The sequence below is a fragment of the Bufo bufo genome, chromosome 3 (genome assembly GCF_905171765.1).
Source record: "Bufo bufo chromosome 3, aBufBuf1.1, whole genome shotgun sequence".
In the NCBI taxonomy this organism is placed as follows: domain Eukaryota; kingdom Metazoa; phylum Chordata; class Amphibia; order Anura; family Bufonidae; genus Bufo; species Bufo bufo.
The window spans coordinates 184,528,696-184,555,027 of NC_053391.1; the positions used below are offsets into that span (position 1 = coordinate 184,528,696).

The 26,332-nt window shown below is 43.9% G+C and overlaps 1 protein-coding gene across 1 annotated transcript in view; it reads right to left on the reverse strand.

Moving 5' to 3' along the window:
• Nucleotides 1–904: 904 nt before the first annotated feature.
• The window catches only part of LOC120993690 (GTP-binding nuclear protein Ran, testis-specific isoform-like), a 53,063-nt gene continuing 27,635 nt past the window's right edge, over nt 905–26,332 (reverse strand). Inside the window, 4 exon segments of the mRNA XM_040422167.1 lie at nt 905–1,048; nt 1,050–1,138; nt 2,192–2,217; nt 2,690–3,048. Of these exon segments, the coding sequence (XP_040278101.1) occupies nt 905–1,048; nt 1,050–1,138; nt 2,192–2,217; nt 2,690–3,048 (618 nt within the window).

Genomic DNA, 26,332 nt, shown 5'->3' on the forward strand with positions numbered 1-26,332 from the left:
GCAGGCCATGCAAAGCGATTTTGTGGAGAGATGTACTACACATGACTCATGCAAAAACATAGTAAAATGCATATTTTGGTCAAAAGACATAGACCCTGCCCCATCACCCACACTTTTTTTTAAATACAACTTTATTGTGATCTAAACAAAAAGGTATGAGAGGGACAGTATCATACAAGACCCATTACTGAATATTGTGCGATGTGACTGTAGCAGTCTTAATATTGAAACTTTTAGGGAATATTTGCAATCCTAAACAGCTAAATAAGCAGGTCCAAAATATGAAGGGTTTGTTTAGTTTCTGAAGGTAAACGGGGGAGATACACTTTGGAGGATGCTGAAAGAAAAGGGTGGTCCTCCCCGGCGCTGCAAAAAGGAGGTCACGGAGGTTGCTGGTTTGAAGGATAAACAGTTTTATTGGTACTCCACAATGCGTTTTGGGGTCAGACCAATCCCTTCCTCAGTTGAGGTGACCTGGAATACCAATAAAACAGTTTACCCTTCAAACCAGCAACCTCTGTGACCTCCTTTTTGCAGCGCCGGCGAGATCCCCCATTTTCTTTTAGCATCCTCCCCAGTGTATCTCCAGACCTCCAGCTCCAGTGGGCAGACAAGCACCAAATGGTTTCTAACTACAGGCTTTTTTGGTCGTTGCGCACCCAACACAACAATCCCAAGTGAGGAGCTCTCTTTTGTTTCCTCCTCAACACTGGCGTGACGATCCCTCCCTTCTCTCTCTACAGCACATTCACTCTGAAGCCCATCTCCTCCAGCATCCCAAAAAGATTAAGCATATGTTCTGCTCAGCTAGACAACAAAGTGGCAATCATATGGCACCGCTGATATCACAGGACAGTTGCCTATTAAATTAAACTTCTGACTCTGGGCTCTTACTGCATTGACCTCACAGATCATCACCTTCACCTGCAAGTGTAGGATCCATAACCACCTCCGTTGGTGCAAGAGCAGACATGGCTACAATTTCAAGATTAGTATCACCTATCAGTTTTCTGGCAAGCTGAAAGAATGGTCTTTCAAAATTGTACGTGTAGTTCTTTGCAGTGTATTTGTAGTATATTCTTTGCAGAGATATCGTAGTAATGAAGATTCTTCTTTCTATGGAACACAATGGGCTTTGCTTTAATGATTTAGTCCTTAATGTACAGTCGTGGCCAAAAGTTTTGAGAATGACACAAATATTAGTTTTCACAAAGTTTGCTGCTAAACTGCTTTTAGATCTTTGTTTCAGTGATGTAGTGAAATATAATTACACGCACTTCATACGTTTCAAAGGCTTTTATCGACAATTACATGACATTTATGCAAAGAGTCAGTATTTGCAGTGTTGGCCCTTCTTTTTCAGGACCTCTGCAATTCGACTGGGCATGCTCTCAATCAACTTCTGGGCCAATTCCTGACTGATAGCAACCCATTCTTTCATAATCACTTCTTGGAGTTTGTCAGAATTAGTGGGTTTTTGTTTGTCCACCCGCCTCTTGAGGATTGACCACAAGTTCTCAATGGGATTAAGATCTGGGGAGTTTCCAGGCCATGGACCCAAAATGTCAACGTTTTGGTCCCCGAGCCTTATGGCACGGTGCTCCATCGTGCTGGAAAATACATTGTTCTTCACCAAACTGTTGTTGGATTGTTGGAAGAAGTTTCTGTTGGAGGGTGTTTTGGTACCATTCTTTATTCATGGCTGTGTTTTTGGGCAAAATTGTGAGTGAGCCCACTCCCTTGGATGAGAAGCAACCCCACACATGAATGGTCTCAGGATGCTTTACTGTTGGCATGACACAGGACTGATGGTAGCGCTCACCTTTTCTTCTCTAGACAAGCCTTTTTCCAGATGCCCCAAACAATCGGAAAGAGGCTTCATCGGAGAATATGACTTTGACACAGTCCTCAGCAGTCCATTCACCATACTTTCTGCAGAAGATCAATCTGTCCCTGATGTTTTTTTTGGAGATAAGTGACTTCTTTGCTGCCCTTCTTGACACCAGGCCATCTTCCAAAATTCTTTGCCTCACTGTGCGTGCAGATGCGCTCACACCTGCCTGCTGCCATTCCTGAGCAAGCTCTGCACTGGTGGCACTCCGATCCCACAGTTGAATCCTCTTTAGGAGACGATCCTGGCGCTTGCTAGACTTTCTTGGACACCCTGAAGCCTTCTTAACAAGAATTGAACCTCTTTCCTTGAAGTTCTTGATGATCCTATAAATTGTTGATTGAGGTGCAATCTTAGTAGCCACAATATCCTTGCCTGTGAAGCCATTTTTATGCAACGCAATGATGGCTGCGTTTCTTTGCAGGTCACCATGGTTAACAATGGAAGAACAATGATTTCAAGCATCACCCTCCTTTTAACATGTCAAGTCTGCCATTTTAACCCAATCAGCATAACATAATGATCTCCAGCCTTGTGCTCGTCAACATTCTCACCTGAGTTAACAAGACAATTACTGAAATGATCTCAGCAGGTCCTTTAATGACAGCAATGAAATGCAGTGGAAAGTTTTTTTGGGATTAAGTTAATTTTCATGGCAAAGAAGGACTATGCAATTCATCTGATCACTCTTCATAACATTCTGGAGTATATGCAAATTGCTATTATAAAAACTTAAGCAGCAACTTTTCCAATTTCCAATATTTATGTCATTCTCAAAACTTTTGGCCACGACTGTACACTTTGTTGCCACAGAAGACTATCGGGATATTTTCACATACTTGTACAAGATCTCTATGCCAGCTAGGTACATTCTTGTATGTGACTTTAAAGGTAACATCAAACATGATAATGGCACATTAATCCTGAATGTAGTAATCATCATGAAGGCCACCAAACTTCTCCTGACCAGCAGTACCCGACACTTTAAATTTTGTAGAATTTGTGTTGGTATGGAACTCCAGTGGGTGGACTTCAGCATGAAGTGTGGCTACATATACAATGTCACCAGTCAAATTAAGTTTTTTCAAAGTTTTTTTTTGGCCAGCACCACTATCACCAACCAAAGCAAGCTTAAACTGAATGAGGGTCTCCTTGGGCTTCCATGGTTTTTATCAAAGAGGATGCCTCTCAGAACTACACCAATCAGCTCAGTGTAGATTGGACTGCTATTATAGGTAACTGGTGAGCAGTACCGATATAGATGGCTAGGATGACCGACAGATTGAGCAGTAAGGCCGGCTGGTGTCTCCCGCATTGAAGCTTTCACTTTCCAGAAGTGTCTGTCAGGCAGCCACACACATACACACTTCTGCTGAACTGAACTTGGATCACCACTGCGGTCTATTCTACAGTATATACAGTTACTTTTAACTTAGACATCGAATGATAAAAGTAAACTGCAGATAAACTACTCCCACTATTTGTCATTTTGCAGAATTTTCTGCATGTTTCTGTGACAAACAGTCTTCTAAGAATACTGCAGAGAACACAAGAATTAATTATCCTGCTGTGCTGTTATCTATTGTATGCTATCTTCAGTAAGGGAATGGATAAGGGGACTTGGCTTAGTCAAGGGGTGGGGCTTGATAATCATTATGTCCTATTGAAGACAGGGCAGTGGGGGAGGGTCCTGCTGCAGCCAGTAATCATACAGCCATACACAGGACAGTAAGGAGAAGGGGGGCATAGCTGAACTCCTGAGACGCAAGGATAATATTTATTTGCTTCTCAGTTGTAATTGTAATATGAAGCTTTGCTTAGTGTTCATTGAAAAGGTCACTGAGTTTTCCAAAAACTTTTGTTAAGTGGGGGATCTAAGAGCTGAGACCCCCACAAATCATTAGAATGAGAAGAGAGGACCGCTTGCATATCGTGTTCTTTCTCTTCACTGCAGGAGACGGACTCAATAGAAGTGTATGCAGCCATTTTGATTCCCTCCTGTGCAGCAAGTAGAGAGCGCGATAAGTGAGTGCTTGTCTTGTTCTAGGAAATGTGTAGGTCTCAACATTCAGACCCCCACCAATCAAAACTTTTGATATGCCTCTATGACATATCAAAAGCTTTGTGAAAGCTTAGTGACCCTCTAAGACCATTTCATTTTGTGAAACCTATTTCTATCTCTTTATATAAGACTGTCAGCTAAGTCAATAATGGACATCTAAAAGAACTGAGGGAGTCATTTATCAAACTGGTGTAGAATAGAACTGGCTTATTTGCCCATAGCAACCAATCAGTTTCCACCTTTCATTTTGGACAGCTCATTTGGGAAATGAAAGGAGGAATCTGATTGGCTGCTATGGGCAACTAAGCCAGTTCTACTTTACACCAGTTTGATAAATGACCCCCTAAAATACTTTTGCAATGGTTGAAGTACCTCAGAAATATAGTTTAGAAAGTTCTGCTATGGTAATATTTTGGATGATGCAGATTAACTGACATTATAGTACACTAAATCTTCATGATTATTTGACCCACTTTCTCACAAGGTATCTATGCTACATTCACTGTTTCCTTGAAGGGGTTGTCTCACTTCAGCAAATAGCATTTATTATGTAAAAGAAGTTAATACAAGGCACTTACTACTATATTGTGATTCCCCATATTGCCTCCTTTGCTGGGTGGATTAATTTTTCCATCACATTATACATTGCTCATATCCAGGGGTTACGACCACCCTGCAATCCATCAGTGGTGGTCGTGCTTGCACGCTCTAAGAAAAAGCACCAGCTTATGTGAGCTCCCACGGTCCCGGCCACCAGAGAGGCTGGCACTTTTTCCTATAGTGTGCAAGCACGACCACTACTGATGGATTGCAGGGTGGTCGTGACCATGGAAACAAGCAGTGTATAATGTGATGGAAAAACGAATCCAGCCAGCAAGGGAAGCAATATGGACAATCACAATACAGAAGAAAGTGCCTTATATTAACTTAATCTATTTAATAAATGCCACCTGCTGAAGTAAGACAACCTCTTTAACCCCTTCCCGACCAGCGCCGTAATAGTACGACACAGCGGAACGTGACTTGCTGCCCAGCGCCGCACTATTACGGCTCGCTGATCGGGCCGGTGGAGGAGCTGCGTCTGCCCTATCATCTGCTGGGGACTGGCTATTCCCGTTAGCCAGACCCCTGCTGTATGCGCCTTCATCGGTGAAAGTTCATTAACCCCTTCTATGCCACAGTGTGACAGGTACCCTATGGGTGAGAAGGCAGCCTGATGCCATGCAAAGGCTGCCCAATGCCTTGCATGGCATCGGGACCTGCCTTCTACGGGTGCCCAGGAGATCCAGTCCCAGGCTGGGTCTCCTAAGCAACCTGTTAGTGTATTACTCAGTGTAATACACTAACAGGCAATGTATTACAATACAGATGTATTGTAATGCATTGCAGGGGGGATCAGACCCACAAAAGTTAAAGTCAGAAATAAAGTTTAAAAAAACGGTGTTTTTAATAAAAAATAAAGTTTCAAGTAAAAAAAAATAAAAAAAATAAAAACAAAAAACATATTTGGTATCGCCACGTCCATTATGACTGGCTCTATAAATATATCACATGATCCACCGTGGTGGATCAACAACATAAAAAAAATACAAATAAAACACCAAGTGATCAAAAAGGCATATGTCCCACAAAATGATACCAATTAAACCGTCACCTCATCCCGCGAAAAATGAGCCTCTACATAAGAAAATCGCTCAAAAACAAAAACAAATAAACTATAGCTCTCAGAACATGAGACTTTAAAACATCATATTTTTTTTTTCAAATATATGGAGACACAAAAATATATATATATTTTTTTAAATGCTTTATCATGTAAAACTGAAACAAACAAACAAAGAAAGTAGACATATTTTATATCATTGCGTCCGTAACAACCTGCTCTATAAAAATAGCACATGATCTACCCTGTCAGATGAATGTTGTAAAAAATAAAAATGGTGCCAAAACAGCCATTTTTTTGTTACCTTGCCTCACAAAAAACTTAATATAGAGCAATTAAAAATCATATGCACCCCAAAATAGTACCAATAAAATTGGCACCTTATCCCCTAGTTTCCAAAATTGGGTCACTTTTTGGGAGTTTCTACTGTAAGGATGCATCGGGGGGGGGGGGGGGGGGGTTAAAATGGGACATAGCATATAAAAACCAGTCCAGCAAATCTGCCTTCCAAAAACCATATGGCGTTCCTTTTCTTATGCGCCCTACCGTGTGCCCTTACATCAGTTTACAACCACATATAGGGTGTTTCTGTAAACCGCAAAATCAGGGTAATAAATATTGAGTTTTGTTTGGCTGTTAACCCTCAATCTGTTAAAGAAAAAAATGGATAAAAATGGAAAATCTGCCAAAAAAGTAAAATTTTGAAATTTCATCTCCATTGTCCTTTAATTCTGGTGGAACACCTAAGAGGATAACAAAGTTTGTAAAATCAGTTTTAAGTAGCTTAAAGGGTGTAGTTTCTACAATAGGGTCATTTATGGGGGGTTTCCACTATGTAAGCCCCACAAAGTGACTTCAGAACTGAACTGGTCCTTAAAAAGTGGGTTTTGGAAATTTTCTTAAAAATTTTAAGAATTGCTTCTAAATTTCTAAGCCTTCTAACGTTCTAAAAGAAAAAAAAAATGACATTTCCAAAATGATGCCAACATAAAGTAGACATATGAGGAATGTTAAGTAATAAATATTTTATGAGGTACCTGTATCACTTTCTGTTTTAAAAGCAGAGAAATAGAAATTTTGAAAATTTTGGGTAAATTTGGTATTTTTTCATAAATAAAGGTGAAATATATTGACTATCATGAAGTACAATGTGTCACGAGAAAACAATCTCAGAAGGGCTTGGATAAATAAAAGTGTTCCAAAGTTATTATCACATAAAGTAACACGTCGGATTTGCAAAAAATGGCCTGGGCAGAAAGGTGAAAACTGGCCCGGGGTAGAAAGGGTTAAAGGTGGCTTACAAAGTTTACATAATTTTTTCATAGATAACAGTTGACAAAACAAATAGGTTTTCCAGAGGTTAAAAAGGGTTGAAAATAGTAGGACAAAAGATAATACTCTTATCCAGCTTTTTTCCCTCCTGGATAACGGAAACCAGACAGATCCATTATGTTTGCCCATAGACCTCTATTATGACGGATCAAAACCGAATGCCTCTAAAGGTTTCTGTTTTGAATTCCGTCTTACAATTCCATTATTTTCCGTTATAACCACATGTTGGTGATTTGTATCTACTAATGTAATTTTTTTATTCAACATCCCCAAAATACCAAAAATTTCTTCAAACATCATTTGCAATTAAATAAAAGATACAGAGGTATAAACCTTACAGGCTTTTTCAGAAATAATTACTTTTTATCTAATGGCAGCAGCCTGCCTCCATAAAGAGAAAATTCTGACGTAGGCTACTTTCGCACTAGCGTTTTTGCTGGATCCATCAGGGTCCAGCAAAAACGCTTCCGTTACTGATATTACAACCATCTGCATCCGTGATGAACGGATCCAGTTGTATTATCTTTAAAGGGAACCTGTCACTAGTTTTATGGTGTCCTAACTAAGGGCAACATAAATAAGTGATTGATTCTCTTAGCAAAATGCTGGATCACTTTCTTTAATTGACCCCGTCAATCTGCCAACATCTTGTATTGAAAAGCTCCAGCTGATAATGATGAGTCCTGAATATTCATGAGCTCCTGACTCTCCCCGCCTACCTGCTGCTGATTGACAGTTTTTTTCCATATGAATCAGCAGCAGGTGGGCACGGGAGTGGCTATAGCTCTGAATTAAATATACGCTGGACTCAATGACATCACGCGGACTCAAATCAGCTCATTAGCATGCGGCATCTTTGTGTGTATATTATGAGATAACCATCTGTCACACCAGTAAGTGAATACATCTAAGGTACTTTTTAGTAGTTAATGATTGTATATAATTAGTTAGATTATAATCAAATATCCACATGACAGGTTCCCTTTAACATATTTTTAACATTGCCAAGACGGATCCGTCATTAACTTCATTGAAAGTCAATGGGGGACGGATCCGTTTTCTATTGTGGCAGATTGTGGCAGAGACGTCTTGCTCCGCATCCCAGGATGGAAAGCAAAATACAACATGTTTCGGTTTTCTCTCCGGTCTGGGAACGCAACTAAATGGAACGGAATGCATTTTGACAATGAATGGGGACAAAACTGAAGCGTTTTTTTCTGGTATTGAGCCCTATGACGGAACTCAATACCGGAAAACTTAAACGCTAGTGTGAAAGTACCCTTACCTTCTCTCTGCTGCTCCGATCCTCCACATTGTCTCCACTGTGTCCGTGGTCTGGTTCCCAGAGTGTTTACATCCAGATCATGGTCACATGCTGCACTGCAGTCAATCACTGGCTTCAGTGGTGATGTGCCAAATGCGGCGCGGAGGATCAGAGTATTGGGGAGCACGTAAGCATGATTTTTTTTGTTTACAGAAGCAGGATGCAGGCATTAGATAAAAAAGTTATTATTCCTGGAAAACCCCTTTAAGAAACTTGAAAGCGCCTTACAAACCTTATACAGCAGATTAATATGTTTTCAGCATATAAAGAACCACACAAATAATCATCACTGGGCATTGCTAATATAATTGCAGATACGCATGTCATTCTGATGTTTTCAGGCAACATTATCTTCAACATCAGAAGTCAATGATTGAGCATTTTTAAAATTAAATTCTGGCAAACAGTCACAGAGCACTGGATGAACAATTCACTATAGCAAACACATCATGTTTGGCAAGCATTGTGAACACTTTGATAGCAATCCAGTTATTTTGTCTGCAGGGTGTTTGTTTTGGTCATCCTATTTTAGAAGGAACAATGATGGCTGCAGATGGATTTTCCTATTTCACTTGTTTCAATTAAAAAGGATCTCAAGCCAGATTGGATAAATCACGTGTTTAGAATTAATCTTCCACGTTAAATGAGGATTCTGAACATATTTCCCTTAATCACATCATACTCTATATCAGATCTTGATACTACTATGTCTGAAGTCTGATATGGGGCTGCAACAGACTGCATAACCCCCTAAGACTGAGTGATCTTTCAGAAGCCACTCATATTTCACTGGACAGGAAGTTAAAATTTAAAGGGGATTCGTACCTATGAAACTGACTGACCTGTTACATGTGCGCTTGGCAGCTGAAGGCATCTGTGTTGGTCCCATGTTTAAGGGTACTTTCACACTTGCGGCAGACGATTCCGGCAGGCAGTTCCATCACAATCCGGACGCAAACGGATGCATTTGTGAGATGAATCCAGATGCGGATCCGTCTCACAAATGCATTGCAATACCGAATCCATCTTTCCGGATGTCACCCGGAAAAACAGATCCGGTCTTTATTTTTTCTCATTTTTAACCCCTTAAGGACCTAGGACGTACCGGTACGCCCTATTTCCCGAGTCCTTAAGGACCTAGGACGTACCGGTACTGCCTATTTCCCGAGTCCTTAAGGACCGAGGACGTACCGGTACGTCCGGACTTAAAATCGGAACTCCGGCGCCGCAGGGGTTAATCGGAACGGGATTTCGGCTGAAATCATTCAGCCGGCATCCCGTAACAATGCAGGGGGGGGTCATTTGACCCCCCCGTATCGGCGATCGCAGAAAACCGCAGGTCAATTCAGACCTGCGGTTTTCTGCGTTTCCGGTCCATTCGGGTGTCCTGTGACCCGATGAACCGGAAAAAGACTGCGATCGGTGGCGTAATTATACACCACCTATCGCAGTCCGAGGATTTGGAGAGGCGGTGCTGGCCCTGGTGCTGAATGCCGCTGTCCAGGGTGCTGATTGGTGCAGGGGAGAGAGGCGCGAGATTCAAACTTCCTGCGCTCCTCTCTCCCCTCCTCTTCCTGTCCAGCACCCTGACCGTGCAGCATCGTCCAGCACCAGCTCCTGTGTCCCCCTAATCGGAATCCATCACCCTCCTGCACCCATCGCCACCCAGGTAGGTTAGGGTCAGTGAGGGAGAGGCACCGTTAGGCAGGGAAAGAAGGGAAAAGTAAGTTAGAAAAAAAAAAAAAAAAGTACTTTTATTCCAAACTTCCAAACTTCCATCTAACCCTAACCCAGACCCCTCCTGCCACTTGCCCCCCCACCCACCCCCCACCAGCCACTTCCCCCCCCCCACCTGCCTCCCCCCCCACCCACCCCCCACCAGCCCCCCCCACCCCCCACTCACCACCACTTTTTTTTTTCTGCGTGCGCTGACTGGCCGGCACTTTTTAGCGTCCGTCCACTGTTAGCGCATCGCCCGCCCCACCACCCCACCGACCGCTGATCAGCGTTGTACCGCTGATCAGCAAGTTTTAACTTTTTTTTTTTCTAACACTTGCCCATTTTTTTGCCTGGACTTTTTAGTACGCGAACACCCGTTGCCCCCACACACACGCACATATAATAAAGTTTGCCACACACGCACACCTACACGCACACACACCCATGGCCCACCGGATGTTCTCGGCCGAGGAGGCATACGCCCAGATTGCCTCCGACTCTGAGAGCCCCAGTGAGGATGAGGATGACCCCACATTCCTTTTGTCATCCGCATCCTCCTCATCATCATCTGATGACGATGAGCCACCAAGGCGGCGGAGACGCCGCCAGGCGGAGCCAGGGGCCCCACATGCTAGGGATCCTGTGGCCCACCCTAGTACGAGCCGCCCTGGGGTTCGTACTGGTTTCCCGGCCCACCAAATAAGTCCACCGGAGCCCCCTGCCGATGAACTTAGCTGGTGTCCCCCAGTGGACTTTGAGCCTGAGATTCCGGATTTTGCTGGCAATCCTGGAATCCAGATTCCCACAGTGGGGTTTACTGAAATAGACTATTTTAGTTTTTTTTTCAGTAACTCACTGGTGAATTTGATGGTGGAGCAGACGAATCTGTACGCCCAACAGTTCGTCGCTCAAAACCCAGGCTCAGTTTTGGCTAGACCCGGTGGCTGGACGCCGGTCAGTGCAGCCGAAATGAGGACATTTTGGGGCCTCGTGCTGCATATGGGTCTAGTCCAAAAACCCAGTGTCAGGCAATACTGGAGTGGGGACGTCCTATACCAGACCCCACTGTACAGTATGGTCATGATACGTCACCGGTTTGAGGCCATCCGGAAATGTCTGCATTATTCCGATAATGCAGCATGTCCCCCCCGAAGTGATCCTGCCTATGACCGGCTGTATAAGATACGGCCGGTCATCGATCACTTTGGGGCCACATTTCAGCAGGCCTACGTACCTGGAAGGGAGGTCGCGGTTGATGAGTCTCTCGTTGCGTTCAAGGGGAGACTCAGTTTCCGCCAATACATTCCCACAAAGCGGGCGAGGTATGGCGTGAAGCTATACAAAATTTGTGAGAGTGCCTCAGGGTACACTTACAAATTTCGTGTGTACGAGGGGCGAGATTCCCGTATTGAACCCCCAGAATGTCCCCCCACTCTGGGTGTTAGCGGGAAACTCGTGTGGGACCTTATGTACCCACTGCTGGATAATGGTTACCACTTGTACGTGGATAACTTTTATACCAGCATTCCCTTGTTCAGGTCCCTTGCCGCCAGATCCACGTTCGCTTGTGGGACCGTGCGGAAAAATCAACGCAGCCTCCCTGCCTACCCCCTCCAGGTACCTATCCCCAGGGGTGAGACCCGTGCCCTTACCAGTGGAAACCTGTTGCTGGTCAGGTATAAGGACAAGAGGGATGTCCTTATGCTGTCCACAATCCACGGTAACGGCACCACCCCTGTCCCTGTGCGAGGTACCGCGGCAACGGTCCTCAAGCCCGATTGTATCGTCGACTACAATCGGTATATGGGAGGAGTTGATCTCTCTGATCAAGTCCTCACGCCATATAACGCCATGCGCAAAATCCGGGCATGGTACAAAAAAGTTGCGGTCTACTTGGTACAGGTTGCCATGTACAACTCTTTTGTACTATCCCGAAGCGCTGGCAGCACAGGGACATTCCTCCAGTTCTATGAGGCAGTCCTCAAAGACCTGATCTTTTCGGACCGGGAAAGAGCAGGCCGGAGTACCTCGGGAATTGGAGGCGCCCGGATCGTCCCTGGCCAACACTTTCCAGGTGTGGTCCCCCATACTGGAAAGAAGGGACGAACCCAAAAAAAGTGCAGAGTGTGTCACAAGAGGGGGATACGGAAGGACACCACTACTCAATGTGACACTTGCCCCGATCATCCGGGCCTCTGCATTAGCAATTGCTTCAGGGAGTATCACACTTCCATGGAGTACTAAATTTTTATAATCCTCAACAGTCCACTAGAGAACATAAAACACTATGGCTCTCAGACTTTGGAGACACGGAAACAATTTTTCTTTCCCCAAAAAATATTAGTTTTAGAGCAGGCATCCTCAAACTGCGGCCCTCCAGATGTTGTAAAACTATAACTCCCAGCATGCCCAGACAACCTACAGCCATCAGCAGGGCATGGTGGGAATTGTAGTTTTACAATATCTGGAGGGCCGCAGTTTTAGGATGCCTGCTTAGTGTCTCCAAAGTCTGAGAGCCATACATATTGGGCATCGTCGCGTGCGTAAAAGTCGTCGCTATAAAAATAACTTTTGACCAAACGCCTCGGATGAACGGTGTTAAAAATATAAAATAAAAACTGTGCCAAAACACCAATTTTTGGGCAAAATTTCAATTTGAATCCATTTTGCCGGTAATAAAGCAAGGGTTAACAGCCAAACAAAACTAAATATTTATTGCCCCGATTCTGTAGTTTGCAGAAACACCCCATATGTGGTCGTAAATGGTTATATAGCCGCACGGCAGGGCATAGAACGAAGGGAACTCCATATGGTTTCTGGAAGGCAGATTTTGATGGACAGTTTTTTTTTTGACACCATGTCCCATTAGAAGCCCCCCCTGATGTAGCCTAGACTAGAAACTCCAAAAAAGTGACCCCATCTAAGAAACTACACCCCTCAAGGTATTCAAAAGTTACTTTACAAACTATGTTAACCCTTTAGGTGTTGCACAAAACCAAATAGTGAATGTAGAAACAATTTTAGAATTAAATTTTTTTGTTACATTGCCTCAAAAAAGACTAATATAGAGCAACCAAAAATCAAATTTACCCCAAAAATAGTCCCAAAACAACAACCACCTTATCCCGTAGTTTCCTAGATGGGGTCACTTTTATGGAGTTTCTACTCTAGGGGTGCATCAGGGGGCTTGAAAGGGTACATGGTGTCAATAAACCAGTCCAGCAAAATCTGCCTTCCAAAAATGACGTTCCCCTTCTTCTATGTCCTGCCGTTTAGCCAAATAGTAGTTTACGACCACATATGGGGTGTTTTTGCAAACTACAGAATCAGGGCAACCCATTTTGAGTGTTGTTTGGCAGTTAACCCTTGTTTTACTCCTGGAAAAAATTGATTATATTGGAAAATTTTCCAAAAAATAGAAATTTCAAAATTGTTTCTCCATCTGCCATTAACTCTTGTGGAACACCTAAAGGGTTAACAAAGTTTGTAAACCCAGTTTTGAATACCTTGAGGGGTGTACTTTCTTAGATGGAGTCACTTTTTTGAAATTTCTATTCTAGGGGTGCAACAGGGGGCTTCAAATGGGACATGGTATAAACAAAACCAGTCCTGCCAAATCTGCCTTCCAAAACCCATATGGTGTTCCCCTCCTTCTATGTGCTACCGTTCGGCCAAACAGTAGTTTACGACCACATATGGGGTGTTTTTGCAAACTACAGAATCAGGGCAACCCATTTTGAGTGTTGTTTGGCAGTTAACCCTTGTTTTACTCCTGGAAAAAATTGATTATATTGGAAAATTTTCCAAAAAATATAAATTTCAAAATTGTTTCTCCATCTGCCATTAACTCTTGTGGAACACCTAAAGGGTTAACAAAGTTTGTAAACCCAGTTTTGAATACCTTGAGGGGTGTACTTTCTTAGATGGAGTCACTTTTTTGAAATTTCTATTCTAGGGGTGCAACAGGGGGCTTCAAATGGGACATGGTATAAACAAAACCAGTCCTACCAAATCTGCCTTCCAAAACCCATATGGTGTTCCCCTCCTTCTATGTGCTACCGTTCGGCCAAACAGTAGTTTACGACCACATATGGGGTGTTTTTGCAAACTACAGAATCAGGGCAACCCATTTTGAGTGTTGTTTGGCAGTTAACCCTTGTTTTACTCCTGGAAAAAATTGATTATATTGGAAAATTTTCCAAAAAATATAAATTTCAAAATTGTTTCTCCATCTGCCATTAACTCTTGTGGAACACCTAAAGGGTTAACAAAGTTTGTAAACCCAGTTTTGAATACCTTGAGGGGTGTACTTTCTTAGATGGAGTCACTTTTTTGAAATTTCTATTCTAGGGGTGCAACAGGGGGCTTCAAATGGGACATGGTATAAACAAAACCAGTCCTGCCAAATCTGCCTTCCAAAACCCATATGGTGTTCCCCTCCTTCTATGTGCTACCGTTCGGCCAAACAGTAGTTTACGACCACATATGGGGTGTTTTTGCAAACTACAGAATCAGGGCAACCCATTTTGAGTGTTGTTTGGCAGTTAACCCTTGTTTTACTCCTGGAAAAAATTGATTATATTGGAAAATTTTCCAAAAAATATAAATTTCAAAATTGTTTCTCCATCTGCCATTAACTCTTGTGGAACACCTAAAGGGTTAACAAAGTTTGTAAACCCAGTTTTGAATACCTTGAGGGGTGTACTTTCTTAGATGGAGTCACTTTTTTGAAATTTCTATTCTAGGGGTGCAACAGGGGGCTTCAAATGGGACATGGTATAAACAAAACCAGTCCTGCCAAATCTGCCTTCCAAAACCCATATGGTGTTCCCCTCCTTCTATGTGCTACCGTTCGGCCAAACAGTAGTTTACGACCACATATGGGGTGTTTTTGCAAACTACAGAATCAGGGCAACCCATTTTGAGTGTTGTTTGGCAGTTAACCCTTGTTTTACTCCTGGAAAAAATTGATTATATTGGAAAATTTTCCAAAAAATATAAATTTCAAAATTGTTTCTCCATCTGCCATTAACTCTTGTGGAACACCTAAAGGGTTAACAAAGTTTGAAAAAACAGTTTTGAATACCTTGAGGGGTGTAGTTTCTAGAATGGGGTCATTTTTGGGAGGTTTCTATTATCTAAGCCTCACAATATGACTTCAAACCTGAACTGGTCCATAAAAAGTGGGATTTTGAAGATTTCTGAAAATTTCAAAATTTGCTTCTAAACTTCTAAGCCTTGTAACATCCCCAAAAAATAAAATATCATTCCCAAAACAATTCAAGCATGAAGTAGACATATGGGGAATGTAAAGTCATCACAATTTTTGGGGGTATTACTATGTATTACAGAGGTAGAGAAACTGAAAATTTGAAATTTGCTAATTTTTCAAAATTTACGGTAAAAATTGTATTTTTTTATGCAAAAAAATTAACTTTTTTGACCCAATTTTAGCAGTGTCATGAAGTACAATATGTGACGAAAAAACAATCTCAGAACGGCCTGGGTAAGTCAAAGCGTTTTAAAGTTATGAGCACTTAAAGTGACACTGGTCAGATTTGCAAAAAATGGCCTGGTCCTTAAGGTGAAAATGAGCCTGGTCCTTAAGGTGAAAATGAGCCCGGTCCTTAAGGGGTTAAAGGTCTGTGCATGCCGAAGCACTTGGGGCCGTCCAGCATTAATGCATTTCAATGGAAATTTTTGCCAGCAAGTGTTCATGATTTTTGGCCGGAGAGAAAACTGCAGCCAAAAAACGTAATAGGGACTGAACTGATGCATCCTGATGCATACTGAACGGAATGCTCTCCATTCAGAATGCATTGGGATAAAACTGATCAGTTTTTTTCCAGTATTGAGCCCCTGTGACGGAACTCAATACCGGAAAAAAAAAACGCTAGTGTGAAAGTACCCTAAGGGTGCATTCACATCACAAAAACAGGATCCTGTAAAAAATTCACATCACAAAAACAGGATCCTGTAAAAAACTGATCCTGTTGCATCAGTTGTCATCAGTTTGAGCCATTTCTGTCTGAGATGCGTTTTTTTAAAACAGACACAAAAGTACTGCATGCAGGACTTTTTTCCAGTCTAAAAAACTGATCTCAGACGGAAATGGCTCAAACGGATGACAACTGATGCAACAGGATCCGTGTTTTACTGGATCCTGTTGTTTTTTCTCTCTTTCTCTTCTTCTGACGGATCAGAAGAATGGAAAGCTAAACGGTGATGTGAACTCAGCCTTAAAAGGGGTTACCACTGTAATAATTTTGTTCCTAGAAATAAATTTCATTCTTAGAAATAAATACACCCTATTTATTTAAAAAATTGCTTGGCGTAGTATCTTTATTATTCACAACATCTGTCCTGTCCTTTCCAGTTCTATAAAATTTCTTAGTTGTGAATAACAGCCTCTAGTCATTTCTGCAACAAGCATCTGTTGGCTATCAAGAGGATCGCCACTACTATTATTAGGAATGGTCTTTAGGTTGGGGCAGAATAAATGTAGGATAATAGGATAATTTAGGGGTTCCAGTGGAAGAGAAACATTCCATATTTCTTTAATCTAATCAATGGTAAACTTCCAGAATTGCAGTTTTGTTCAGATGCAGTCACACCACATTCACTGTTCGATTTGATAGGATGGCTGTCATTTGGTAACTCTTAATTTTCTCTCATTAATTTGCTGTATAAACAGTCTCTTGTCACGGATGATATTGCAGATAGCTGGAACTTATGAATAAACGTCCGACTGGCTTGATCCCAAACTAAGGAGCATATAGGTGAGCCCTATAAAACCCTAAGAGCTCTCCCTGACTGCTATGCCCATGCAAGGGTCTCAATGGTAGACGATTGCATGCCTACGTACCTATGACTGTGTGACACCTGAAAAACCTATAATAGTGAGAGGACATGACCACCGGCTCCCTGCACTTAATACGGACGGAGTCAGGGTCACCTAGAATCAAGCCAGCAAGGAAACACAATACATTAAAAGACTTATCTGAGCAAACAGCAGCAGCAGCCTCCAGCAGTGAACACTTCATCCAGGAAGTAGTATAAACCGCAAAGTGAGGCAGTATGGGAGGGAATCTAAAGAGAGACGATTAGTCTAAATAGGTGACACCTGGGAGAAGTTAAGGAGATGACAAAGTGAAACCAAAACAAAGAAAGTCATGCAAGAGGTAGAGAAGGACGTCTGCCAGACCTTCTCACAGAACTGGCGGTGACATCTCTGGCAGGTTGATTTAATTGCCATAGATTTTGGGGACAAGTATGTCACCACTGGATCACCCACCAAACTAGGAATGGTGGCCAACATCCATCTCTCGTGATGCCCCCCATATACAGGGCAGAGAGGACAAAGCCTGTGTTAAGAATCACTGGGATCTCTTTGCAAAGATATTTACTGTACCTATAATTACCGTAATGACTTTAAGATTGGCAAATGACCATGTGAAGAGACCCTCTCTCCAGCCATACTTGTTTGCTTGAACCCCTTCTACCCCTGGCAATTTTCTGTTTTTGCATTTTCGCTTTTCAGTCCCTGCCTTCCCAGAGCTATAACTTTTATTTTTATTTTTCTGTTCACATAGACAATTGAGGGCTTTTTTTGCAGGACAAGTTGTACTTTTTAATGGCACCATTTATTATTTCATACAATGTAGTGAGAAGCTGGAAGAAAAATTCCTAATGGGTTGAAACTGGAAATCAAACAAAATTCCTCCACAGTTTCATGGGTTTTGTTTCTACGGCGCTCCCTGTGTGGTAAAACTGACCCATGATCTTAATTTTCCAGTACAATTAATTCGATACCACATTTATAGGTTTTCTTGCGTTTTAATACTTGAAAAAATAAAAACTTTGGAATTTTTTTTTTCTTTTCATCATCATATTTTGACCCCCCAGATCTGTGCGAGGGCTCATTTTTGCATGCCAATCTGTAGTTTTTATTTATACCATTTTGGAATGTGTATGACTTTTTGGTCACTTTTTATTTAATTCTTTTAGGAGGTGAAGTAATGAAAAAATGGCGAATTTGCCATTTTGATGGGGTTTTTTCATTATACTGTTCACCATGTTGGATAAATATTTTTATATTTTAATAGTCTGGCATTTATGCACACTGCAATGCCTATGATGTCTATTTTTTTCATTGTTTATTTATTTTTATTTTTATTCTGGGGAGTGGTTTTAATATTTATATATTGTTAAATTTTATATTTTTAAAATTTAAAATAAAAATAAATCTAACTTTTTCCTACTTTTAACGTCATGCAATATTCTATATATCAATGGAAAAAAATCCATTGACAAATAGAAGATTTAGTATATTGCAATGTAGTGCTGCCACCTGAAGGCCTACATTGGAATATACTTGTAAAAGGCATCAGAGCTTCAGCAAGCCCCAACCTTTTACAGGCATTGAATATCTCCCTAGTTTCCACATGCAGGAGCAATTCCAGGCCAAGAAGCGCAGCGCTTCTGGGTTTTGCACTCTTAGGCCTCTTTCACATGAGCATGTCTGGATAAGGTCCGGATGCGTTGCGGCAAACCCGCGCGAGTAGGTACCCAATTGCAGTCAGTTTTGACTGTGATTGCGTTCCTTTGTTCAGTTTTTATCGCGCGGGTGCAATGTGTTTTGCACGTGCGTGATAAAAAACTGACTGTGGTACCCAGACCCGAACTTCTTCACAGAAGTTCAGGTTTGGGTTCAAGGTTGTGTAGATTGTATTATTTTCCCTTATAACATGGTTATAAGGGAAAATAATAGATTGTATTATTTTCCCTTATACCCTTATGGTTATAAGGGAAAATGGGGCTGGAGGGGTTAAAAAAAAAATATATATATTTAACTCACCTTAATCCACTTGTTCGCGCAGCCAGCATCTCTTCTGTCTTCCTCTTTGAGGAATAGGACCTTTGATGACGTCACTGCGTTCATCACATGGTCCATCACATGATCCATCACCATGGATCCGGCAGGCAGTTCCGTGACGGAACTGCTTGCCGGATCACTCTGCCGCAAGTGTAAAAGTAGCCTTAAATGCCATGGTCACAGTTGACCATGGCATCTGAAGGGTTAAATGCCGTTGATCAGCATTTTCACTGATCGCAGACATTAGCCCTGGGTGTCTGCTGTATGGCAGCGGGCGCCATCTTTAAAGGATAATAAAACTTATCAATCCAAGCTGTAAGTCATTTAAATAATAAAATGATGTGAAGATTGGGGAATTCTAACAGGGGTGTAACTATAGTGGGTGCTGGGGTTCCAGTTGCACTCAACCCTATAGACCAGGCATCCTCAAACTGCGGCCCTCCAGCTGTTGTAAAACTACAACTCTCACAATGCCCTGCTGTAGGCTGATACCTGTAGGCTGTTCGGGCATGCTAGGAGATGTAGTTTTGAAACAGCTGGAGGGCTGCAGTTTGAGGAAGCCTGCTATAGACTAACAGGGCTAAAATAAACCATTAGCTTATATGCGGAGGCCAATACAATTACCTGATATGCACAAACCAATTTATCACACCCTGTACCCCAGAATCGCAAAATAGGGCTTTTGAAAGTTTTTGGGGTCAATCGCTAAAATTTTTTGTGACGTTTTGCATTTTTACCCTTCTCACTGCAGTTTTGAAAAGTAGGTGGAAAAGTGGGCATGGTTCGCTATGTTAATGAGTTTATGACTGGGATTTTTTAAAGTCGCAAAAAGCTCCACAGTAAACTGGAGTAACATTTCTCGACAAAAGTGTTAGGTTTAAAGATGCTTCAAATTTAGCAAACAACCTGAGGCGGTTGCTAAATTTGGCGCAAAGTACGTCACTGCAGACTCATGCAGAGCTGACTTCAAATATTACCTTCATGCTTATACTTTAGCTGGTGCAGAATTTGCATCGGTGCACAGAAAATATAAGTTACATCTGTGGGCACTGTGTTTATCTATGAGACATGGAAGAAAGGTTTAACAACAAGCGATGCTACAGCAAAATCCTAAAGCTTCTCACAAATTAACTTCTGCTTTTGCTAGGGACAGCGTGAAGATCTTTTCTCCCAGTGCCCTGGTCGGCTTATAATGACTTTTAACTGCCTCAGTATGCTGCTCCTCAAACCTGGGGGCATGTCCACATACAGGCAGTCTGCCAGTACTATACTGGTAAAGACTTCCTTTCTAGGCTAGTCACTGTGAGCCCTATCCTAAACCTTCCTCCTATCCTCAGCACACATGGTTTGTAAGAGAGAGTTTATGCTCACAACACACAGATCTAGGACTCAGAATACACATTATCATGACTGCATAGAGAGGAGAAAATAATTGCAGGTCACAGGAGACAGTTTATGGGGGAGAGGGAGAGTTTATGAAGGTAAAGATCCAGGACACATTGACTATAGCACAGATGGGGCAAGGGCTATGTAAACTGATGACTAGAGTTGAGCGAACACCTGGATGTTCGGGTTCGAGAAGTTCAGCCAAACTTCCCGGAAATGTTCGGGTTCGGGATCCGAACCCGACCCGAACTTCGTCCCGAACCCGAACCCCATTGAAGTCAATGGGGACCCGAACTTTTCGGCACTAAAAAGGCTGTAAAACAGCCCAGGAAAGAGCTAGAGGGCTGCAAAAGGCAGCAACATGTAGGTATATCCCCTGCAAACAAATGTGGATAGGGAAATGAATAAAAATAAAAATAAAATATATAAAAATAAACCAACATCAATTGGAGAGAGGTCCCATAGCAGAGAATCTGGCTTCACGTCAGCAGAGAATCAGTCTTCATGCCATAGCAGAGAATCTGGCTTCACGTCACCCACCACTGTAACAGTCCATTGTCATATATTTAGGCCCCGGCACCCAGGCAGAGGAGAGAGGTCCCGTAACAGAGAATCTGGCTTCATGTCAGCAGAGAATCCGTCTTCATGTCATAGCAGAGAATCAGGCTTCACGTCACCCACCACTGGAACAGGCCACTGTCACATATTTAGGCCCAGGCACCCAGACAGAGGAGAGAGGTCCCATAACAGAGATTCAGGCTTCATGTCAGCACAGAATCAGTCTTCATGTCATAGCAGAGAATCAGGCTTCACATCACCCACCACTGGAACAGGCCACTGTCACATATTTAGGACCAGGCACCCAGGCAGAGGAGAGAGGTCCCATAACAGAGATTCAGGCTTCATGTCAGCAGAGAATCAGTCTTCATGTCATAGCAGAGAATCAGGCTTCACGTCACCCACCACTGGAACAGGCCACTGTCACATATATAGGCGCAGGCACCCAGACAGAGGAGAGAGGTCCCGTAACAGAGAATCTGGCTTCATGTCAGCAGAGAATCAGTCTTCATGTCATAGCAGAGAATCAGGCTTCACATCACCCTCCACTGGAACAGGCCACTGTCACATATTTAGGCCCAGGCACCCAGGCAGAGGAGAGAGGTCCCATAACAGAGATTCAGGCTTCATGTCAGCAGAGAATCAGTCTTCATGTCATAGCAGAGAATCAGGCTTCACGTCACCCACCACTGGAACAGGCCACTGTCACATATATAGGCGCAGGCACCCAGACAGAGGAGAGAGGTCCCGTAACAGAGAATCTGGCTTCATGTCAGCACAGAATCAGTCTTCATGTCATAGCAGAGAATCAGGCTTCACGTCACCCACCACTGGAACAGGCCACTGTCACACATTTAGGCCCTGGCACCCAGACAGAGGAGAGAGGTCCCGTAACAGAGAATCTGGCTTCATGTCAGCACAGAATCAGTCTTCATGTCATAGCAGAGAATCAGGCTTCACGTCACCCACCACTGGAACAGGCCACTGTCACACATTTAGGCCCTGGCACCCAGACAGAGGAGAGAGGTCCCGTAACAGAGAATCTGGCTTCATGTCAGCACAGAATCAGTCTTCATGTCATAGCAGAGAATCAGGCTTCACGTCACCCACCACTGGAACAGGCCACTGTCACATATTTAGGCCCCGGCACCCAGACAGAGGAGAGAGGTCCCGTAACAGAGAATCTGGCTTCATGTCAGCAGAGAATCCGTCTTCATGTCATAGCAGAGAATCAGGCTTCACGTCACCCACCACTGGAACAGGCCACTGTCACATATTTAGGCCCAGGCACCCAGACAGAGGAGAGAGGTCCCATAACAGAGATTCAGGCTTCATGTCAGCACAGAATCAGTCTTCATGTCATAGCAGAGAATCAGGCTTCACATCACCCACCACTGGAACAGGCCACTGTCACATATTTAGGCCCAGGCACCCAGGCAGAGGAGAGAGGTCCCATAACAGAGATTCAGGCTTCATGTCAGCAGAGAATCAGTCTTCATGTCATAGCAGAGAATCAGGCTTCACGTCACCCACCACTGGAACAGGCCACTGTCACATATATAGGCGCAGGCACCCAGACAGAGGAGAGAGGTCCCGTAACAGAGAATCTGGCTTCATGTCAGCAGAGAATCAGTCTTCATGTCATAGCAGAGAATCAGGCTTCACATCACCCTCCACTGGAACAGGCCACTGTCACATATTTAGGCCCAGGCACCCAGGCAGAGGAGAGAGGTCCCATAACAGAGATTCAGGCTTCATGTCAGCAGAGAATCAGTCTTCATGTCATAGCAGAGAATCAGGCTTCACGTCACCCACCACTGGAACAGGCCACTGTCACATATATAGGCGCAGGCACCCAGACAGAGGAGAGAGGTCCCGTAACAGAGAATCTGGCTTCATGTCAGCACAGAATCAGTCTTCATGTCATAGCAGAGAATCAGGCTTCACGTCACCCACCACTGGAACAGGCCACTGTCACACATTTAGGCCCTGGCACCCAGACAGAGGAGAGAGGTCCCGTAACAGAGAATCTGGCTTCATGTCAGCACAGAATCAGTCTTCATGTCATAGCAGAGAATCAGGCTTCACGTCACCCACCACTGGAACAGGCCACTGTCACACATTTAGGCCCTGGCACCCAGACAGAGGAGAGAGGTCCCGTAACAGAGAATCTGGCTTCATGTCAGCACAGAATCAGTCTTCATGTCATAGCAGAGAATCAGGCTTCACGTCACCCACCACTGGAACAGGCCACTGTCACATATTTAGGCCCCGGCACCCAGACAGAGGAGAGAGGTCCCGTAACAGAGAATCTGGCTTCATGTCAGCAGAGAATCCGTCTTCATGTCATAGCAGAGAATCAGGCTTCACGTCACCCACCACTGGAACAGGCCACTGTCACATATTTAGGCCCAGGCACCCAGACAGAGGAGAGAGGTCCCATAACAGAGATTCAGGCTTCATGTCAGCACAGAATCAGTCTTCATGTCATAGCAGAGAATCAGGCTTCACATCACCCACCACTGGAACAGGCCACTGTCACATATTTAGGCCCAGGCACCCAGGCAGAGGAGAGAGGTCCCATAACAGAGATTCAGGCTTCATGTCAGCAGAGAATCAGTCTTCATGTCATAGCAGAGAATCAGGCTTCACGTCACCCACCACTGGAACAGGCCACTGTCACATATATAGGCGCAGGCACCCAGACAGAGGAGAGAGGTCCCGTAACAGAGAATCTGGCTTCATGTCAGCAGAGAATCAGTCTTCATGTCATAGCAGAGAATCAGGCTTCACATCACCCTCCACTGGAACAGGCCACTGTCACATATTTAGGCCCAGGCACCCAGGCAGAGGAGAGAGGTCCCATAACAGAGATTCAGGCTTCATGTCAGCAGAGAATCAGTCTTCATGTCATAGCAGAGAATCAGGCTTCACGTCACCCACCACTGGAACAGGCCACTGTCACATATATAGGTTCAGGCACCCAGACAGAGGAGAGAGGTCCCGTAACAGAGAATTTGGCTTCATGTCAGCACAGAATCAGTCTTCATGTCATAGCAGAGAATCAGGCTTCACGTCACCCACCACTGGAACAGGCCACTGTCACACATTTAGGCCCTGGCACCCAGACAGAGGAGAGAGGTCCCGTAACAGAGAATCTGGCTTCATGTCAGCACAGAATCAGTCTTCATGTCATAGCAGAGAATCAGGCTTCACGTCACCCACCACTGGAACAGGCCACTGTCACACATTTAGGCCCTGGCACCCAGACAGAGGAGAGAGGTCCCGTAACAGAGAATCTGGCTTCATGTCAGCACAGAATCAGTCTTCATGTCATAGCAGAGAATCAGGCTTCACGTCACCCACCACTGGAACAGGCCACTGTCACATATTTAGGCCCCGGCACCCAGACAGAGGAGAGAGGTCCCGTAACAGAGAATCTGGCTTCTTGTCAGCACAGAATCAGTCTTCATGTCATAGCAGAGAATCAGGCTTCACGTCACCCACCACTGGAACAGGCCACTGTCACATATTTAGGCCCAGGCAGAGGAGAGAGGTCCCATAACAGAGATTCAGGCTTCATGTCAGCAGAGAATCAGTCTTGATGTCATAGCAGAGAATCAGCCTTCACGTCACCCACCACTGGAACAGGCCACTGTCACATATTTAGGCCCCGGCACCCAGACAGAGGAGAGAGGTCCCATAACAGAGAATCTGGCTTCATGTCAGCACAGAATCAGTCTTCATGTCATAGCAGAGAATCAGGCTTCACGTCACCCACCACTGGAACAGGCCACTGTCACATATTTAGGCCCAGGCACCCAGGCAGGGGAGAGAGGTCGCGTAACAGAGAATCTGGTTTCATGTCAGCACAGAATCAGTCTTCATGTCATAGCAGAGAATCAGGCTTCACGTCACCCACCACTGGAACAGGCCACTGTCACACATTTAGGCCCCGGCACCCAGACAGAGGAGAGGTTCATTCAACTTTGGGTTGCCCCGCAATATAATGGTAAAATGAAAATAAAAATAGGATTGAATGAGGAAGTGCCCTGGGGTACAATAATATATTGTTTATGCAGCACGCCAGACCTGCAGGGTATAGCGAAGCGAGGTCACGGTTATGGGCAATCAAGGGTTGCTCACTGTATTGGAGAACCCTGGGCAGGCATGCAGCAGTGAAGGAGAGGTAGACACAGTTCCTCTGGGGCACACTTGGTATGTAGGGACCAGGCCTGATGGTGGATGAGGTGCCCTGGATGTTACAGGTATTTTGAGTGCCTGGGGCAAGGTCCCTGTTGGATTCGTGACGCCAGTGCCTGTAACGGTGGCACACCGGTTTATAGTTGGAATAACTGAGGTACACAGGTGGTATAGTGAACCAAACGTTGCTTTACTTAGCAGTCCAACTTTGTACATACAGATGTTAATACAGTCCTTTAGATCAAGTACTTCACAAGCAGGCTTTATTCCACAAGCTGGCAGGTATTGATTATGCAAGATACTCAGAGGGTAAATCCACAACACACTCAGAATCAGGTTGTACCTTTCCTCAGAAATAGCGTACACTGTCCTTTCTAGAACTCCTGTCTGGTTTCAATCCCAAGGCCCGAATGCCTAAATGCTGGCTTGAATCCTTGGTAAAATATATCTTCCTCCCGTATAAATCCTTGCTTTGCTTTCTAGTTCCTCTGCCTATTAGTGTTACTTATCTTGGTTGGAGATATCCTTACTTGAATGGTGAAGGACTGTGGGTTTCTCCCAGGAGGTCCTGTCCTGCTACTGGGGTGTCTTCAGAGCTAACTGAGGCTCTCTTGGACTACAGGCAGGCTAGGGTTCTTTACTAGCCTCCTGGAAGTATCTAGCAGCCAGGGCTATCAAGCTGCATGTCAGGAGGAGGCCCTCAGCATATCTCTGGCTGGTGCCTTCTTACTTCTGTCTCTGCAGACTCCTGACTCTGAACTATTTCTCCCTGTCTTGGCCTGAACATTTATACTAGGGGCTCCCTATCTTCCTCTAGTGTCTGGGATGTCTAACTACACCCAACTAGGCCTGCTAAGCATTTACACAGGGGAACATTGCATATAAAAACACATTGGATAATACATTAAATGCATAATAAAATATAAAATTTCTGTCCCTTGTGAGACCAATTGACCCTTGTGTAGTGCCCACGCCTATCTAGTGGGACACTACATTAAGGGGAGGTAGTTAATGTCTAATCTGCACAAGGGATGGACAGGTCCTGTGGGATCCATGCCTGGTTAATTTTTATGAACGTCAGCTTGTCCACATTGGCTGTAGACAGGCGGCTGCGTTTGTCTGTAATGACGCCCCCTGCCGTGCTGAATACACGTTCAGACAAAACGCTGGCCGCCGGCAGGCCAGCACCTCCAAGGCATAAAAGGCTAGCTCTGGCCACGTGGACAATTTGGAGACCCTGAAGTTGAATGGGGCCGAACCATCAGTCAGTACGTGGAGGGGTGTGCACAGGTACTGTTCCACCATGTTAGTCAAATGTT